Raw genomic sequence first — 15,421 nt, forward strand, 5'->3', positions numbered from 1 at the left:
GACTGTGGGTCCTATCATAAACCCGGTGCAATGCAGCACAACGCAAGTGTTTTTTTTTTTGCTAGTTTCAGCTCAGCGCAGTTATCATTTTCACATCCTGTGCCACGTTGATTAAATAGAAAATGCATTTGCACCCATTTGAGCACCCATGGGAGTGCTGGTCTGAAAACGAAGTGTGGTCAGGCGCATTGTTGGCGTGTTGCTATTTTGAGGCAACTGAAATAGACTGCATCATTGACCAACTGAAACCTGGTCTAAAATCAATGCCGCAGTATTTTTATTTAAAGAGCGCGTTAGTAATATGCGCCTATATGCTGGTGCACAACGCGTGTACACTCTGATTATTACACACACAGGGACACGCAGCAGCACACATACATATGCCAAATATTAAAAAAAAGGATTACATTGTAATAAAGATGAAAATGCTTTGGTGGAATCCGGCTTGTCCTGTAGATGGTCTGCTCATGCGCTTAAGTATGCTTTCTAACCAAAGGTCATGCATATATTGGCATATATTGGCAGATCCATTTCCTCACTAGAGAAGCGTTCAGTTTTTCCACTTGCAAATTCCGCCATGTAAATAGCGAATCCGCCATGGCGCAAGTGCACCTGGCTTTTAAGGGAAATGGGAGATGAGATTGGTTTATTGCACATTACTCCCAGAACACACCCATTACTCATTAAGAGAACAGGTACAACCCTTTTAGACCATGCGCCGGGCGCGCCGACCATTTTTCCCGTTGTTAAACTAGCAAACTGGATTCAGACACGTCCTAAGTGCACTTGCGCCATGCGCTTTAGACCGTGTGCTTAGATCGTTAAAATAGGGCCCTGTTGTCATTGTTTTGGAGCAAACTAGCTTATAAGTAAGCAATAAGGTACAAGGCAAAGACTGCCTTTATGAGTGAGCCACTCAGTAGCGAAGACTTTTATATTGAAAAGACTGAATTGTTGTGAACACAGAACAAGACACAAACAGACAAATGCTTTGACTAGCGCTGTCAGTCATGGGAAAACCCCTTAATTGTTAAAAGGACAAGATATTGCAGCGGACATTTAAACATATTTTTTATTATGCACATAGGACTGTCCTGAAGGAAAATGCTTAATCTGAGTGCAGGTAATAAATTTGTACAATTGATCTCTTTCTCAAAATACTCTTCTACATAATACAGTAAGTTTCAATGAACAATATAAATAAAGAACAAACGGTTTGCATTGCTAAGAGTGATTGCTAAGGGTGTTGTGTAGTGATACACAGAACCGTTGGGTGAAGTGATCGTAGCCGTTTTATTGTGAATAAAACACAGCTATTGACCAATCAGAATCAAGGACAGGAACTAACCGTTTTATAAATAACAGTAAGGCTAACATATTCATACTAAAAGCCACAAAACTTCAAGTTTGATTTTAACGGGGTCTTTAAGAATATGTTGTTGGGTGTTGGTTTAAAAACAAAACCTACTGTGTGCCCTTTTTCTGTCAAACATACATAAAATCAGAGATTTATCAAATTACTGTGAATCATCACTAATTTTGATCAACTGAGTCACGTTTAATTGGAATTCATTTGCATAATTTTCTTAGGCCCAGCAGAGGGAATCAGCTAAATACATATACAGACATTTTAATTTTATTTTTATTCACATTTTGGTTCACATATTCTGTTCTATCTGAAATTCTTGTGAATTCTTATAAGAATTCCTAATTGATCCACCATTATTGATCTATTCTATTCTGTAATATTGAATTCTATTCACACATCTGATGTGAAATTTTCAAGTATATTGAATGGTTTGTTATTATTGCTTCAGTTTAGACTATATAAAGTCAAAATTCTGTTCTGCTCAGAGTTCTGTGTTCTATTCTATGTCAAATTCTCCTCATCTTAATGTTTGCCTTGGTCTATCGATGTGCAAGTTTGAATGGCGTCATAAATCGCGTCTAACAAAGCTGGTGAGGGTGTTTTTACTGCATTCATCCCGGTGCAGGTTCGTGCGTCATGCGGCTATAGAAGGTGAATGAGTGACTGCTGAGAATCAATCAGTGACTGGCCACCTGTGGGTCATGTGCCGGCGATGCAGCGCAGCTGATTTATTGGTATTCTTAAAGCGTCTTACACGAGCGCATAAAGTGAGAAAGGCGAACGCGAGCTTTGTGATGGACGCCATGCGCGCTTACGCGTTACAGTAGACGAGCATGTAACTGGTGGCGAGGTTGACGATCCGCGAGTTCCGTTGCGGTATCGATGAAAGGACATCAAAAGTGTGGTTTCTTTAGCTCTCAAATCACTGAACATAATCGCAAAAGGAAGTGTCTCACTCTCGCTTTCCAGCTGATGCGGATTCGGATGGCAACAGATTGAGGTGCATCAGACTGCGAGGATGCTAAAGAAGATGCTGCTGGCTTAGATTGTTTATCATCATCATCTTCATCATTACAGCATATCAGTGTTGCAAAGAAAATGCGTTATTGATAATCATGTCATAGTTGCAGTGATGTTAACTTCAGGTTACTTTTCCTTGGAAATTGGCGTCACTCATCTGGAATAACTCTTGAGGAAGATATGATTCACCTAGTCACTTTTATGAGCCTTGTTCTATCTCTGTTTGGATGTCACATCTGCTTTGCAGGGGCGAGTAAGTAAACTTATTTTCCTTCTGTCAAATGAATATCCTACAGCATGACTAATAATAAAGATCAAATGCAGCGTGCATCTCTCTATACTTGTGCGTTGATGTGTTGATCATCATGACTACAGTCTATAAGCATGCTGTGTTATATAATCCTTTTCAGTGGTTTTAATGTAAGCCCTCCCCGAGCCAGCGGAGGAAGACATTAAGGAAATTGCCTTTTACCCTGTTAGTCGTTGTCTTTGATTTAATGGGCCAATGCTGAGAGAATGACCTGTGCTAGAGCATGTCAAATCATGACATTTAAGTGCCAGTGCAATAGGTAAGAATGATATATTGTATGTTCTTACAAGGGGATAACGGTCTTTAACTACTTTCTTGTATTAAACATGATTTGATTCATCTGTGATTTTTGTTTCTTAAAACTAATAGATTACAGTCATTGAAGATCTCATTTTGCACACCTTTTGATGCACTAAAAGTCATTTAAAGTGCTGCTGCCAAACCTTACATCAAACTTCAGTTAATTGAAAGACTGGCAGCTCTCTCAATGCACTTATTCTAAATTAGACAATCTTACCAGAAAGAATATCTCGGTTTCTAGTTTGATGTATGTTCATGAAGCATTGACCTTGGCACATTACATTGAGCTGAATTTCTCTTTTCTTGGCAAATAACAAGATAAAATGATGAGTGTGGTTACTCATCCCTCTGACGCAATGTTTGCTTTCTTGCTGAGCTCTGTGAATGTGTTTGATCCTAAAACACTGGCTGTATTGGCCTGCTAGGCCAGCAGTCGTGGTATTATTGGGGACTAAATTATTTACAAGGGGGTGTTTAGCTTTGAAATGTAAACATAGATTGGGTTTAGTGTACTGCTGTTATAGTACAGCTCTATGGCATTTTGATCTGTTCCCTACTTTTTTTTTTTTAAGTGTATATTTTGTATTTATAATCAATATGCACCTTTTTAAAACTTATTTCAAAACTGAAAATGTGCTTAATGTGCATATTCACAAAAAAAGTATTTAATAGATGTTAACCTTTCTGTTGATTTATCAGTTGTTGTTGTTTTTGTTTTTTTGTTTTTTGCCCCTGGATGTAACATATTGGATATCAGCAAAATGCCAAAGATTAAAAATGTATGTAATATATTCTTGTTTGCAAATTACATTAAACGAGTCTTGTTCTGTTTTCCCCATTTTCTGTCACTTTTGTTGTGTGAGGTCTTTTTGTGCAATATAATGTTCTTTTTGATATTATATACACCTATAAAATTAATGTGCAGGAGTTATTTCTACCTTATCTGACCATTGAAGCATCACTTTTTATTGGTGTAGCAACATCAGGTTGATTCAGAATTAAGTAATAAATATAGCTAATTTACCACTTGAAGCACATTTCTAAGCACATTTACCACTTTAATAAATTAGAAATGTGCTTCAAGTGGTAAATTAGCTATATTTATTACTTAATTCTGAATCAACCTGATGTCAAAGATATATTGTATGATTGTCAAAACAAGGCATATATATATTTGTATAGTATATAACTGCAAATCTGCTTTGATATTGTAGCAGAAAGTCATGATGTAGGGTTTACAATGTTTTAAAGTCCCAATACAGAACATATTCAGCAAAAACATGATTAAAAGTGTCACAATGCATTTGTCTTCATATTCTCTAGATTGTCATTTTTATATTAAGAATATATTTTTGGGTGTTGGTTAAAAAACAAAACTTACTGCATGTCCTTTTTCTATCAAACAGATTTTTCACCCTGACACATAAAATCAGACATTTGGCGACGCACTGTGGATTGTCAGTAATTTTGACCAACTGAGTCACGCTTGTCCCATTAAAAAGAAGATTTAAAATTGGAATTCATTTGCATAATGTCCCAGCAGAGTGAATCAGCTGAATACAGAAGTGTTGCATATTTATGAACTGCATTATTGTAGCTCTTCATTGAGTCGGAGTCAAATTGGTCCTTGGATGTCTTGGGGAAGCGGAGACAGAATGAATCTATAAATACTACAAAGCATCTCAAAATACCTTGCAAACATCATTCTTTTGCATACAACAGTAACATGTTTAATATAATCTTTTTGAATGTGACATTCATGGAGCCTGAATCTTTTATTGAATATTTCAGTTTTAATTTCAGTTGTATATGTTTGAGTGCAGAAGAGGGTTGTGCTAAGAAATGATTAATGCTGGTGATTTGTGTTTTTACAGACCGCCCTGCTGCTCCTGTCAATGTCTCTGTTACTCACCTGAGGGCGGATTCGGCCACCGTGTCCTGGAATATTCCGGAGGGAGAGACCGTAATTGGCTTTGCCATTTCACAGCAGGTCAAACAAAGTTATTACAATGAGATGCAGCCCTACGGGCAATTATTACAATTCATTAAAACTCAACATTAAAACAAAGTCTGACGTTTAATAGCTGCAATATATTTAGCCTCTGCTGAATCTTTAAACGTGTGTATATGCGTGTGTTTTAGCGTCAGGATGGCTTGATGCAGCGTTTCATTCGTGAGGTGAACACGACCAGTCATGCTTGTATACTTTGGGATCTGGATGAAGACACAGACTACATTATCCAGGTCCAGTCCGTCGGACTGTATGGAGAGAGTCTGGCCAGCAAAAAGATTCACTTCAGGACACTTAAAAAGTCTGAACATTTTCAATCCACCATGATGGATCAAGGTAAACATTTCTGTTGGATAAGTATTAGTACAATGTCATTCATTTAATAATGCACATTTCATGTTTTTTGTGAATTTCTTCTGAAGTGAAAGTATGCACATTTTATTTGTATCCGTTAGTTTTTGTCATTTACACTAAAAAAAAATTGGTGTAGGATTTACTTTGAAAATGTTCTCTCATAAATTGCTAGTAAATTTTACAAAAAATAGACAAACATGAAAATTTGAAGTAAAAAGACTGAAATTATATTTTCTTGTATAACAATTCAATAATCTTTGTTTTATTTAAAACTTTTTTTTTTGAAAGTCTTTTTTTTTTTTTTTTTTTTTGCATTAGCATATGATGAGCTCAAAGCTCACAGACATACAAAGTTGTCATGAAACTCTAGATGGCACAGGCTGATAGGTCCTTAACTCAATCTGCTTGTAATCACATCATTCATAGTTCTCAGGGGTGGACTGGGGCTAAAAAGTGGCCCTGGACTTTGTGTCACAGAGCGGCCCACTACACCCAGTCCAACAACGCTCCATACCATAAGCCCACCAGCTCATTATGCACAGAGCACCACTTACTAACATAAAAATATAATACAATACAGAAATAAAAATGCGATTTAATTTTTTTTAATTGAAATGCTAATCATTAACATTAATGAATGACTGGCATACTTCTTTACATTATAATTTGTTTTTCCTGGTGTACATGGCATATAGTAAATAATTTTTTTTTGTCTAAATACGACAATGAACTTGACATTGGCACTGATAATAACAAGAAACATTATTAATAATTGAGCGCAAATAATAAATGATGATAATTAAGCAGCAAATCAGCATATTAGAATGCTTTCTGAAGGATCATGTGACACTGAAGACTGGAATGATGCTGAAAATTCAGCTTTGATCACAAGAATAAATTATATTTTAAAATATCTTAAAATGCAAAACAGTTATTTTAAAATGTAATATTTCATAATATTAGTGTTTTTACTGTATTTTGATCAAATAAATCCAGCCGCCTTCTTTCAAAAACATAAAAAAAAAAAAAAAAAAAAAAGTCTTTTGACCACCTGTGTATATTTAGCTATATATAAAATAATGCATGTGAACTAATTAGCAAATTATATTTTTGTTTTAATATACAGTATGACACTTTCCTAATCACTGGACATGAAAGTCGTCAGATTTACCTATAGACTGTATAAAACATGGACGTAGTGTCGTGACATCACCCGTAGGTTTCTGAAGAGGATTTTTGAAGCCCAAAAGTGTTAAATGAAATATTGATATATTGTCCATTGTTTGCATCATATTTCTTCTGAATTATCTGCTCTCCATCATCGTTCAAGAAATTATCATATCTGAGAACCGTTTATGTTGTAAAACTTTATACGACTGTATACATTAGACTCTCACAAACAAATGAGCCGGTGTCCAAAGTATGTTTTTCAAAATATTAGTTCTAATATCCAAACAGTGCTGTCAGATTTTGTGGTGTCTTGAGAGCCATATTCTCCAGCCATTGCCACTATAGTAAATCTGACAGACAAAACTTTTAGCCAATGCCAAGACGATCCAACAAGACGTTCTGTTTATCTTCCAATGCCAAGTTCAGTGGCTGGGATTAGCTGAGGTGACGTGACGGTTAACAGATAGCAGACAAACGGCTAGTAGTGACAGCAGCAGCAATCCACCTGTCACTCAAGTGGCCATGCCCTTAATTATGCAGAACTTTAAGTCTTAATATAATTTAAACAGATGAGTTATAAAAAAATTCACCCCCTCACAGTTGTCATGAAGGGCAAAATTAGCTATATAGACCAAAACCACTTTTTGTACCAGGCTGTAAACATTTATTTATTTATTTTTTCTGCTGTAAAGTTGGGCATTTTAATACTGGGGGTCTATGGGATTGACTCCCTTTTGGAGCCTGTCTCTAGCGGCCAATTGATTAATTGCCGTTTAAGTCACTTCCATGTTGGCTTCAACAGAGAGAACGGAAGGTTGCCGCTTGGATTTACCATGTTCTAGTGTAAGTTTGAGAATATTTTGAGTTTTATGAATTTTCTTAGACAAGTGAAATTACTGAAGAAAGCCTGGAAACAGATATACAAACATCACTCTTATCTTCTGTCTGATATGCTGAAAACTGCTACGTTAATATTTCTTTGTGCATTGTGTGATGAATAACGTAATTGGCATTAAAATCTTAGAATTTCAAAAAGGTCAGTATTAGTTTGCATCCCTGGAAATTAATGTCAGTTGTTTAACTTATTGCATTATGTTCAGTTGCTTACATCTTACCTCACTTCTTAAAGCATTAAAAAAAGCACTGCGCTGCTCGGCTTCTGTGAACAGTAAATCCTGCCTTCTTTGATTTGATTGGCTATCTCAAACATTTTGACAAGCGCTTTTAGACCGCTGCACTGAGTCTGAGCATGCTAAATTGATCAGAATTTTTAACTCAAGTAGTCTGTGCGGGCCATTCGTCTGGGCTGAAGGAAGGATAGGTTACGTAAATTTACTACAATTAATTCTTTATATATATTTACGTAGCAATGGGCTGGCCCACATTGTACAGTGGCCCATTTGGAAAACTCACAGTGCTCCAGATGGCCAGTCCGCCCCTGTCAGTTTCTGCTGTAACAGTAGCCAATGAGCCTTCAAATACTTGGTCAGCATTTGCTGTAGCAGTTGCAGCGCGTTTTCAGAAACCCTCCAACTTCCCCAGCTCCACCTGTATAGATCTGCTACGGGTAATTAATGTATGCTATATTGTACAGTAGCAGCATGTCTTACTTGCTCCCATCAGTGTGTCGTGTATGTATTAGCAGTAGCAAGTCCTTTACTTGCTCTACAGCAGCGTAGCAGATCTATTCCACCAAGACCAAACATATCAACCATATCCATGTCATATCCAAACACTCCCAGAGTTTTCATGACCAGTGAACTAAAAGCCACAAAACTTAAATAATTTGAGTTTGTTAATAAATAACATCATTAATTCTAAAATTTCTTCAATGATCTCTTCAATCCTCTAATCCTCTTGTTTACCTGATCAGATGACCCTGCGGTTGAGGGTTTAGACATTTCCAGACACCTTCAGACTGGAGAGATACTGATCATTATGACTGTACTACTAATGTGGGCAGGTAAGGGATATTTTCTTGGATTTAATTAATTATAATCATGTTAAAAATATTCTGGTTGTAATGACATTTGTGATTATTATTTACCAAAGGAAATCATTTGACTTGTCCTTCCACTTAACCCTGTAAAGCCTAATACATCTATTATACATAATACAAGAATATGGAGCTCATACTTGAAGGAAAAACATCTCAATATTATTCAGAGGCTCAAACTGGAAAAAAAAAAAAAAGTTGCTGATATTTATATGGCCAAAAAGTACAGTAAGATGAAATTCTGTTTATAGTTTATAGTGTTAAATCAATGATATCTTTATAGTATAGTAGACTAATTAAAAAAACGCATATGAATATTAGTTGTCACTCTATATCTCCCAATAATGTCTTAGTAAGATTATATTTAAATGCTTTATGATCAAATTTTTATTGCACAAATAACTGTTCCTCAAAAGATGGATTTATCACATTTGATACTCACATTTTAAAAAAAAAGTTCTAAAAAATGATGTATGGATAATTAAGTAACAAGTTTGTTTGGTCCAGTAGTTCAATTTGAAATATTACTAACAATATAAATGTTATTCTTGTTGAATTTATAAAAATCAGCAAAGTTTTGTCCATGTTTATAATTTAGAGGCCTTTTTGTGTTTCAAATATGAAACCGGCTTTACAGGGTTAAAAAAAAAAGAAAAGAAAAAAAAACGTTTTTAATGCAGAGTTTCAAACCTGTAGCAATATTTTAAATTTCTCTGTTCTGCATTGAAATGTTACAATTTGGCATCAGTGAAATATTTTCCTAAGTATTGCTTTGTATTTGTTTTACAGTGACCTTAAGAAAACTTTTGTCCTTTCAAACTCAATTGTGATATCCAGATGGAAGATAGTGTTTTGTTTTAATTAAACATATCAGATCTGCGTCCCCATAATCAAACTGATCTCTGTCTTGCTGCAGCTGTGATTGTGCTCTTCTGTAAGCAGTATGATATCATCAAAGACAACGATTCCAACAACCACAGTAAAGAGAAAAGCAAGCCGCTGTCTGGCCAAAGTACTCCAGAGTACCATAACGGAGGCCTGCTGGGCAGCAAGGTGAGACCTTCACCACTGACCAACACTGTGGCTTTCACTGTGGTCAGTGTTGCCAGGGTCGCGGGTTTCCCGCACAGTTGGGCTATTTTGAAAATGCAGTCACGGGACAAATTACAGAGCTGTGGTTGCTTTTTTTTTTTGGGCTACTTATATAATGTACTGCGGCCGCCAAATGTTTAGATGTGAAGATGTGTACAATCTACAATGTTAAAGAATTTGGGAAGTGCACAGACAATATGTGTTTTAACACAAAAACTCTCTTATATACACAGCATTTAAATCTGCTAAATCTCTAATTTGCTAAATACGACTATAAGGCATAAAGGTATAAATAAATGATGAACATCATGATTTTCTGTAAAGCTGCTTTGAAACAATGTATTGTGGAAAGCACTATAAAAACCCAAAATTTGACTTATCTTTTATGGATGGCCATGTCTGCTTATCACATTGTGACAGTGTCATTCATATTTATAGCTTACATTTTAAATTTATCATGCAAAGTGTTGAAAATTAAAATCAAAGACAGCGTAAAAGAAGAATTAAAAGTACTGAAGAGAAAGAAAATACAGATTGAATAATTAAATATTGCACATATAAACATGTCTAGCTAAAATCATCTAAATAAGATTTAAAACATGGAATAAACAATCGAAACCTTTATTTTAAGGCCCTTTATGGGAATCCCGCAGCTGTCAACTGTGATTGGAGGGGGAAATTGGGCTAGTTTTCATTCCTTTGGGGTATGTTTTCATTAGGCTTTGGGCTGGAAATTTTCTAGAACCTGGCAACCCTGACTGGTTTCCAATGAAATACTGCATTATCTACACCAGTGATTCCCAACCGGGGGTTCGCGTACCCTAGGGGGTACGTAAACAGGTTCCAGGGGGGTGCGCAAAAAGATTTAGACTTTGTTTGGTTTGTTCTGCATATAGGCATGCCAGGAACGCAGTCAATCACCCCAGCATTACCCCAGCCTGGCGTGTTAGTCGCTGAAAATGTGTCCATTTATTTCGTGATTTTGCAGCGTTGAGTATTGTCACAGGCATGTCTGTTGGAAGTAATGGCCAACCAGGTGTGTTTAAGTTACCGGCTGTAAGTCCTACATGCTGACAAAACTAACCCATTATAACAAAGCGTAGATGCATTGTAAATTAGAGATTTATTGTGCACTTTAGTTAAATTCACTGATTAAAACGCGAGTTTCGCAAAAGTGTGCCAAAATCAGTGTCCTTGCGCTGAACTGACAGCTCCAGTGATTGATATAGGGAAAGCTTGTTGCTCCCTTTTTGTGTAATTCATTGGCAATTTGAAGAAGTTGTTTATCATGTGACTTTTCCTACTTCAGAGGCAGTTCAAAAAGTGTAAAACTTTGATAAAATTGATTTAAAAAAAAAAAAAAAAAAAATTGTGTTTTTATAATGTCTAAATATAAATTCAAAAGCAAAAAAAAAAAAAAAAAACTATATTAGAGAGTGGTCATAAGTGCTCCTCTGCTGCCATCTACTGGTTACAGTAGTAATTTTGTGTCTTTTTTTATTTTTAAATAAGTGTTTGTTTTCCATCAAATGTTGTATTTAAAATATTAAAATTTTAAATGTGTATTTTGTCCAGTCTTTTTTACCCACAACATTGATTCTTTGGTTTAGTGTTAATGAAGGGGTACTTGAGCTTTATTGATGGGGTTGTGGGGGCACTTAAGTTTGGGAACCTATACTACTGTTCAAAGTTACCTACTGACCCCAAATTTTGAATGGTAGTGTATAAGTATACAGTATAATGTGTACTGCCTGCTTTATTTTTTAATTAGCATGTGAATCTTTTTTGGTAACACTTTATAAGTATACAGTAATAAAGTACTTACAAATCATTTGCAAACTATTAATTTATAGTTAATTCAAAGCTTATACATTGAAGTCTCTAAATTAATATATATTAGGCTATTAATATATATTAATAGCCTATATACTGTACAAATAGTGAGTTCTTCATTCAATGCCGCTGTAATTTTACAAAATATTGTTTAATTAGCTTGTATGTTAAGAGTTAGATGTTTTTTAAAGTGTTATCCATTTTTATGCATTCAGCAAATATCAGATAAAATTATGCATTTAATTCAGTGTTATGTAAATACTATATGTCTTTACTCTTAGTAGCCTGATCAAATAAGTCATATAGAGATGTTAAAAACCACACCTTAAAGGCACAGTATGTAAGTTTCGCCAGGTCGTTTATTCAAAACAATAAGAAAGGTGTAGCTTGATGATGCCGTGAATGAGTGTGGAATCCTGGGAGTTGTCATCTTCACCTCTATAGCTGATGGAAAGCAATCCAACGGCAATCAGGCAGAAATCATGTTCATGGATGAGATAATACATTCAGGTTTTATTAACTTTACTATGTATGGTCCAGTAAGGTATGAAGCAGAGTGGGGCCGAGAGCTGTGGGAGCGGTCTCGAGCTCCATGGAGGAGTTTTTATTATGCTTATATGTCACAGTCAGCCGCTGCTGCTCCTTTTGCTTTGTTTATTTTACAATTAAAGTTACGTTTAACATTTGCCGTTTCCGCCTTCTCCTTCCCTGAACTTTGTTACAGTTACGTTTGATCACTTAAAATCATATTTTATTTCGTTCTAATGAAATGGCCACAAGTGCTGAATTACTACAAATAAAGCTCTTTCTGATTATGCTATGTTAGCCACTTGACAAAATAGCATTGTCTCTGAGGCATGGTACAAACATGTTACTTGTGGTAAATCAAGAAAACAGGAGATTCAAACAATAAGACTAACTGTATTGAGATCTAACAATTAACAAAACGATCAGTTTTCTGTCGATAAAGTTATCCAAACAGTTGCTCTCCTGTCTAAAAAAAAAAAAAAAAACCCACATAATATATTAAAACGTTTTTGGCGTTTTCATGGCTTCTGTGGAAGAAAACATGGAAATCGAGGGTTATGTGGATATGACGTCATTGACAGGCGACGCAATGGCACGGCCCGTTACACTGGTTAAAATTGCGAATTTGGGAAAATGTAAGTACACAAGTCTACAAAATATATGTGGTTTTTTTTTTTTGGAATTGGAATGTAAGGTCAAATAAGGAAGTCTATAATAAAATTGTGACATTCAGACCGAGCCAGTCGCTTTGGTCAGCCACCATTTTAATCATATTTTCTATAGTAAACCTACATATTCACAATCACTCCCACATATTGGGGGAGATGTTAGAAAGTTTGATTGTATTTATTTATTGTATTAAAAATACCTACATAAAATTAATATTTACTTTCAAGTTGAAAATATCATTTATTTATAAAACAATATCGTAGCATTTTTGTCGCAAGCTACGCCCATGCATTAGGTAATGCATTAACTAAAGCCGCGCACGCACTTAACGATTGTAAGGCCGATTATGAATGCAAATTGATACTTATGACTGAGTGCGCTCAAACGCGACCAGTCAGAGCTAGTTGCGTTCAGTCGGCGATTACAGTCGGTGTTCAAATTCCGTGTTTAAGTATTTAAATCTGCTTCGGTCAAAGGAAACAATCGCTGTGCGTTGAGCACAGTCTTAGAATGTTTTATCTAGTCGTTAAATGTGTGCCCGGCTTAAAGGGTCACACAAACACGTAAAGAGAAATTGTCATAATTTACTTACCCTCATGTCATTCCAAACCTGCAAGACTTTTGTTTATATTCGAAAAACAACTGAAGACATTTTAATGAAATTTGAGAGATTTCTGTCCCTTCATTGACAGCTACACAACTACCACTTCAAAAAGTTCATATAAACATATAAACATTGATCAGCGAACATAAACAGAAGCTCTTGCTTAATGCGTAAGAACAAACCTCATTGGTTCTTGCAGAAGCTCAAAAGTGCTGAGTAACACACGAGAACAAACCTTATTGTTCTCGATTCCATTTACCATATCTGATGCATGCGTTGGTGAATGTTTATTTGTGAATAAAAGCTTAAATTCAGTCTGTTCATCATATAAAGCGATTGAGTCTCTACAGAAAATTTGGACTAAACCGTTCAATTCACATGGATTATTTTTACGATCTCTCTATGAACTTTTTGAAGCGTCAAAGTGGAGATCTCTCAGATTTCTTTCAAAATATCTTCACTTGTGTTTCGAATATGAAAGAAATACTTACGGGTTTGGAACGACATGAGGGTGAGTAATTAATGACAGAAATTTCATTTTTGGGTGAACTAACACTTTAACTGACTATAAAATTTGTTACAGTACATTTGTACACAGTACATATAATAAATACTAAAATATGATTCATTGTTAGTTCATGTCAGCTCAGTGTTAAGAAATGTAACCTTATTTGTAAAGTGTTATGAAAAATTCACACACTGAATACTGTAAAAATAGTAATGCAGTATAGTAGGCCTATTATTGTTAGTGCAGTTCAACTATAAAGAAATTCTTGTCTCAGCATTTTAATAATTTTTTTTTTTTCTAATCTCTGACCATTTTTACTCTCTTGTAGTTCCAAAGGACATCATCCTCCGTTAGCATCATCAAGGTTTAACCAAGGCATCATCGTGAAACCTGGTCTGTCATCAGACCCGTCAGCGGATATCAGCTCATCTTCTGATATTCAAGACAAGCATTAAAGGCAATAGTATCGTAAACCTCTCAGCTCCCTCAGCCAAATCAGGAATTGTAAGGTAGTATACGGGTATTCAGTAGTATACTCCAATAAAGAACAATGTCCTGGACAATGAACATACCTCTTTGCATATTACATAAGCTATAATCACAGGAGGAGCTATTGGTGCTATGAATATGATTGTGGAGTTCAGACATTGGCAGCCAGATACAGTGGTATAGATGCGTGTCAATGGATTTGTTGTGTGAATGTGTTTCATTGAAAGAGGATGAATAATTATAACAATTATAAATGTGGCATTTCTCATTGATACATGTAAATTATGACAATTTCATCGTCAGCCACAAATGTGGCCTTATATTATGCATTAATAATTTCTAACCACAGTGAACTGTATATCAATGGCTTGTTTTATGTTTTAATTAAGTATTAGCACTGTTACTAAATGTTTCACACCCTTGTAAAGTTGATTGTTCAACAGTGTGGTTTACATAAGAACCAGTGCAAGAGTGTCTGTTCATAGAAATGGTTTTGTGTGTGGCATTTCTATGCCAAACTAGTGAAGTTTCTATTTTGAGCTTAAGAAGTAATTAGTAGAAGCATACATTATGTCTACCCTGATATTGTAATGTGCATAGTTAAAAAAGAATACTTATTTTATTGTTACATTATTTTATTTGTTCACTACGTGGGAAGTTTTGACTCAGTAAATTAGCTACACATAGCTGTAGTTTTGGGCAATAGATAAAGAATGTAGTTTAAATACTGTATTTCACTGCAAAGGTTAGAAGTGGATTTTATTAATATTCTTATTCTCAATCCTACTTTCCAATAAAGGGAAAATGGAAAACCATGAGTATTGTCTGTTGGTTCTTAGAGGCAAAAAATTTCATGTTATACTAAATTTTATATATGGATTAGTTCCCCATAAGTGAAATACAAGCAGCGATGAAAGGGCCCTCGCACCCGTGCCACCACCACCCAGTGGCTTTAGGAAAACAGTGAACAATATACATTTAAGTATATAAATATAGGAGGACTATGTCCGTCATTTGTATTTGCCACACTTCCTGCTACCAGCTGGTGGCGATATGACTATAACTACATTTTTGGCATGTAGATGTTTTTAGGCCAGGGCACTTATCAAACGTGAAGTTTGAGGCAGATTGGACACTGTATGCTTGAGTTACAACAACTTCTTGTTTC

General features: G+C 35.4%; 1 protein-coding gene across 2 annotated transcripts; it reads left to right on the forward strand.

Moving 5' to 3' along the window:
• Positions 1-1,950: 1,950 nt before the first annotated feature.
• Positions 1,951-15,071, forward strand: fndc4b (fibronectin type III domain containing 4b). Of its 2 annotated transcripts, XM_051869113.1 has the most exons (6): positions 1,956-2,642; positions 4,874-4,989; positions 5,142-5,346; positions 8,408-8,497; positions 9,447-9,583; positions 14,093-15,071. In XM_051869113.1, exons 1-6 carry the CDS (start codon positions 2,570-2,572, stop codon positions 14,132-14,134), a joined length of 663 nt encoding a protein of 220 aa, XP_051725073.1. In that variant the 5' UTR covers positions 1,956-2,569; the 3' UTR covers positions 14,135-15,071. The 2 variants fall into 2 exon arrangements, with proteins under 2 accessions (XP_051725072.1, XP_051725073.1); XM_051869112.1 differs by lacking the exon at positions 14,093-15,071 and having other exon boundaries at positions 1,951-2,642; positions 9,447-11,424.
• The last annotated feature ends 350 nt before the right edge of the window (positions 15,072-15,421 follow it).

The sequence above is a fragment of the Ctenopharyngodon idella genome, chromosome 17 (genome assembly GCF_019924925.1).
Source record: "Ctenopharyngodon idella isolate HZGC_01 chromosome 17, HZGC01, whole genome shotgun sequence".
NCBI classification, from domain to species: Eukaryota; Metazoa; Chordata; class Actinopteri; order Cypriniformes; family Xenocyprididae; genus Ctenopharyngodon; species Ctenopharyngodon idella.

Coding starts and splice junctions, on each gene's coding strand:
- fndc4b (XM_051869112.1), top strand. CDS start 2,570: ATGATTCACCTAGTCACTTTTATGAGCCTTGTTCTATCTCTGTTTGGA. Junction 2,643..4,873: donor CATCTGCTTTGCAGGGGCGA/GTAAGTAAACTT, acceptor GTGTTTTTACAG/ACCGCCCTGCTGCTCCTGTC. Junction 4,990..5,141: donor GCTTTGCCATTTCACAGCAG/GTCAAACAAAGT, acceptor CGTGTGTTTTAG/CGTCAGGATGGCTTGATGCA.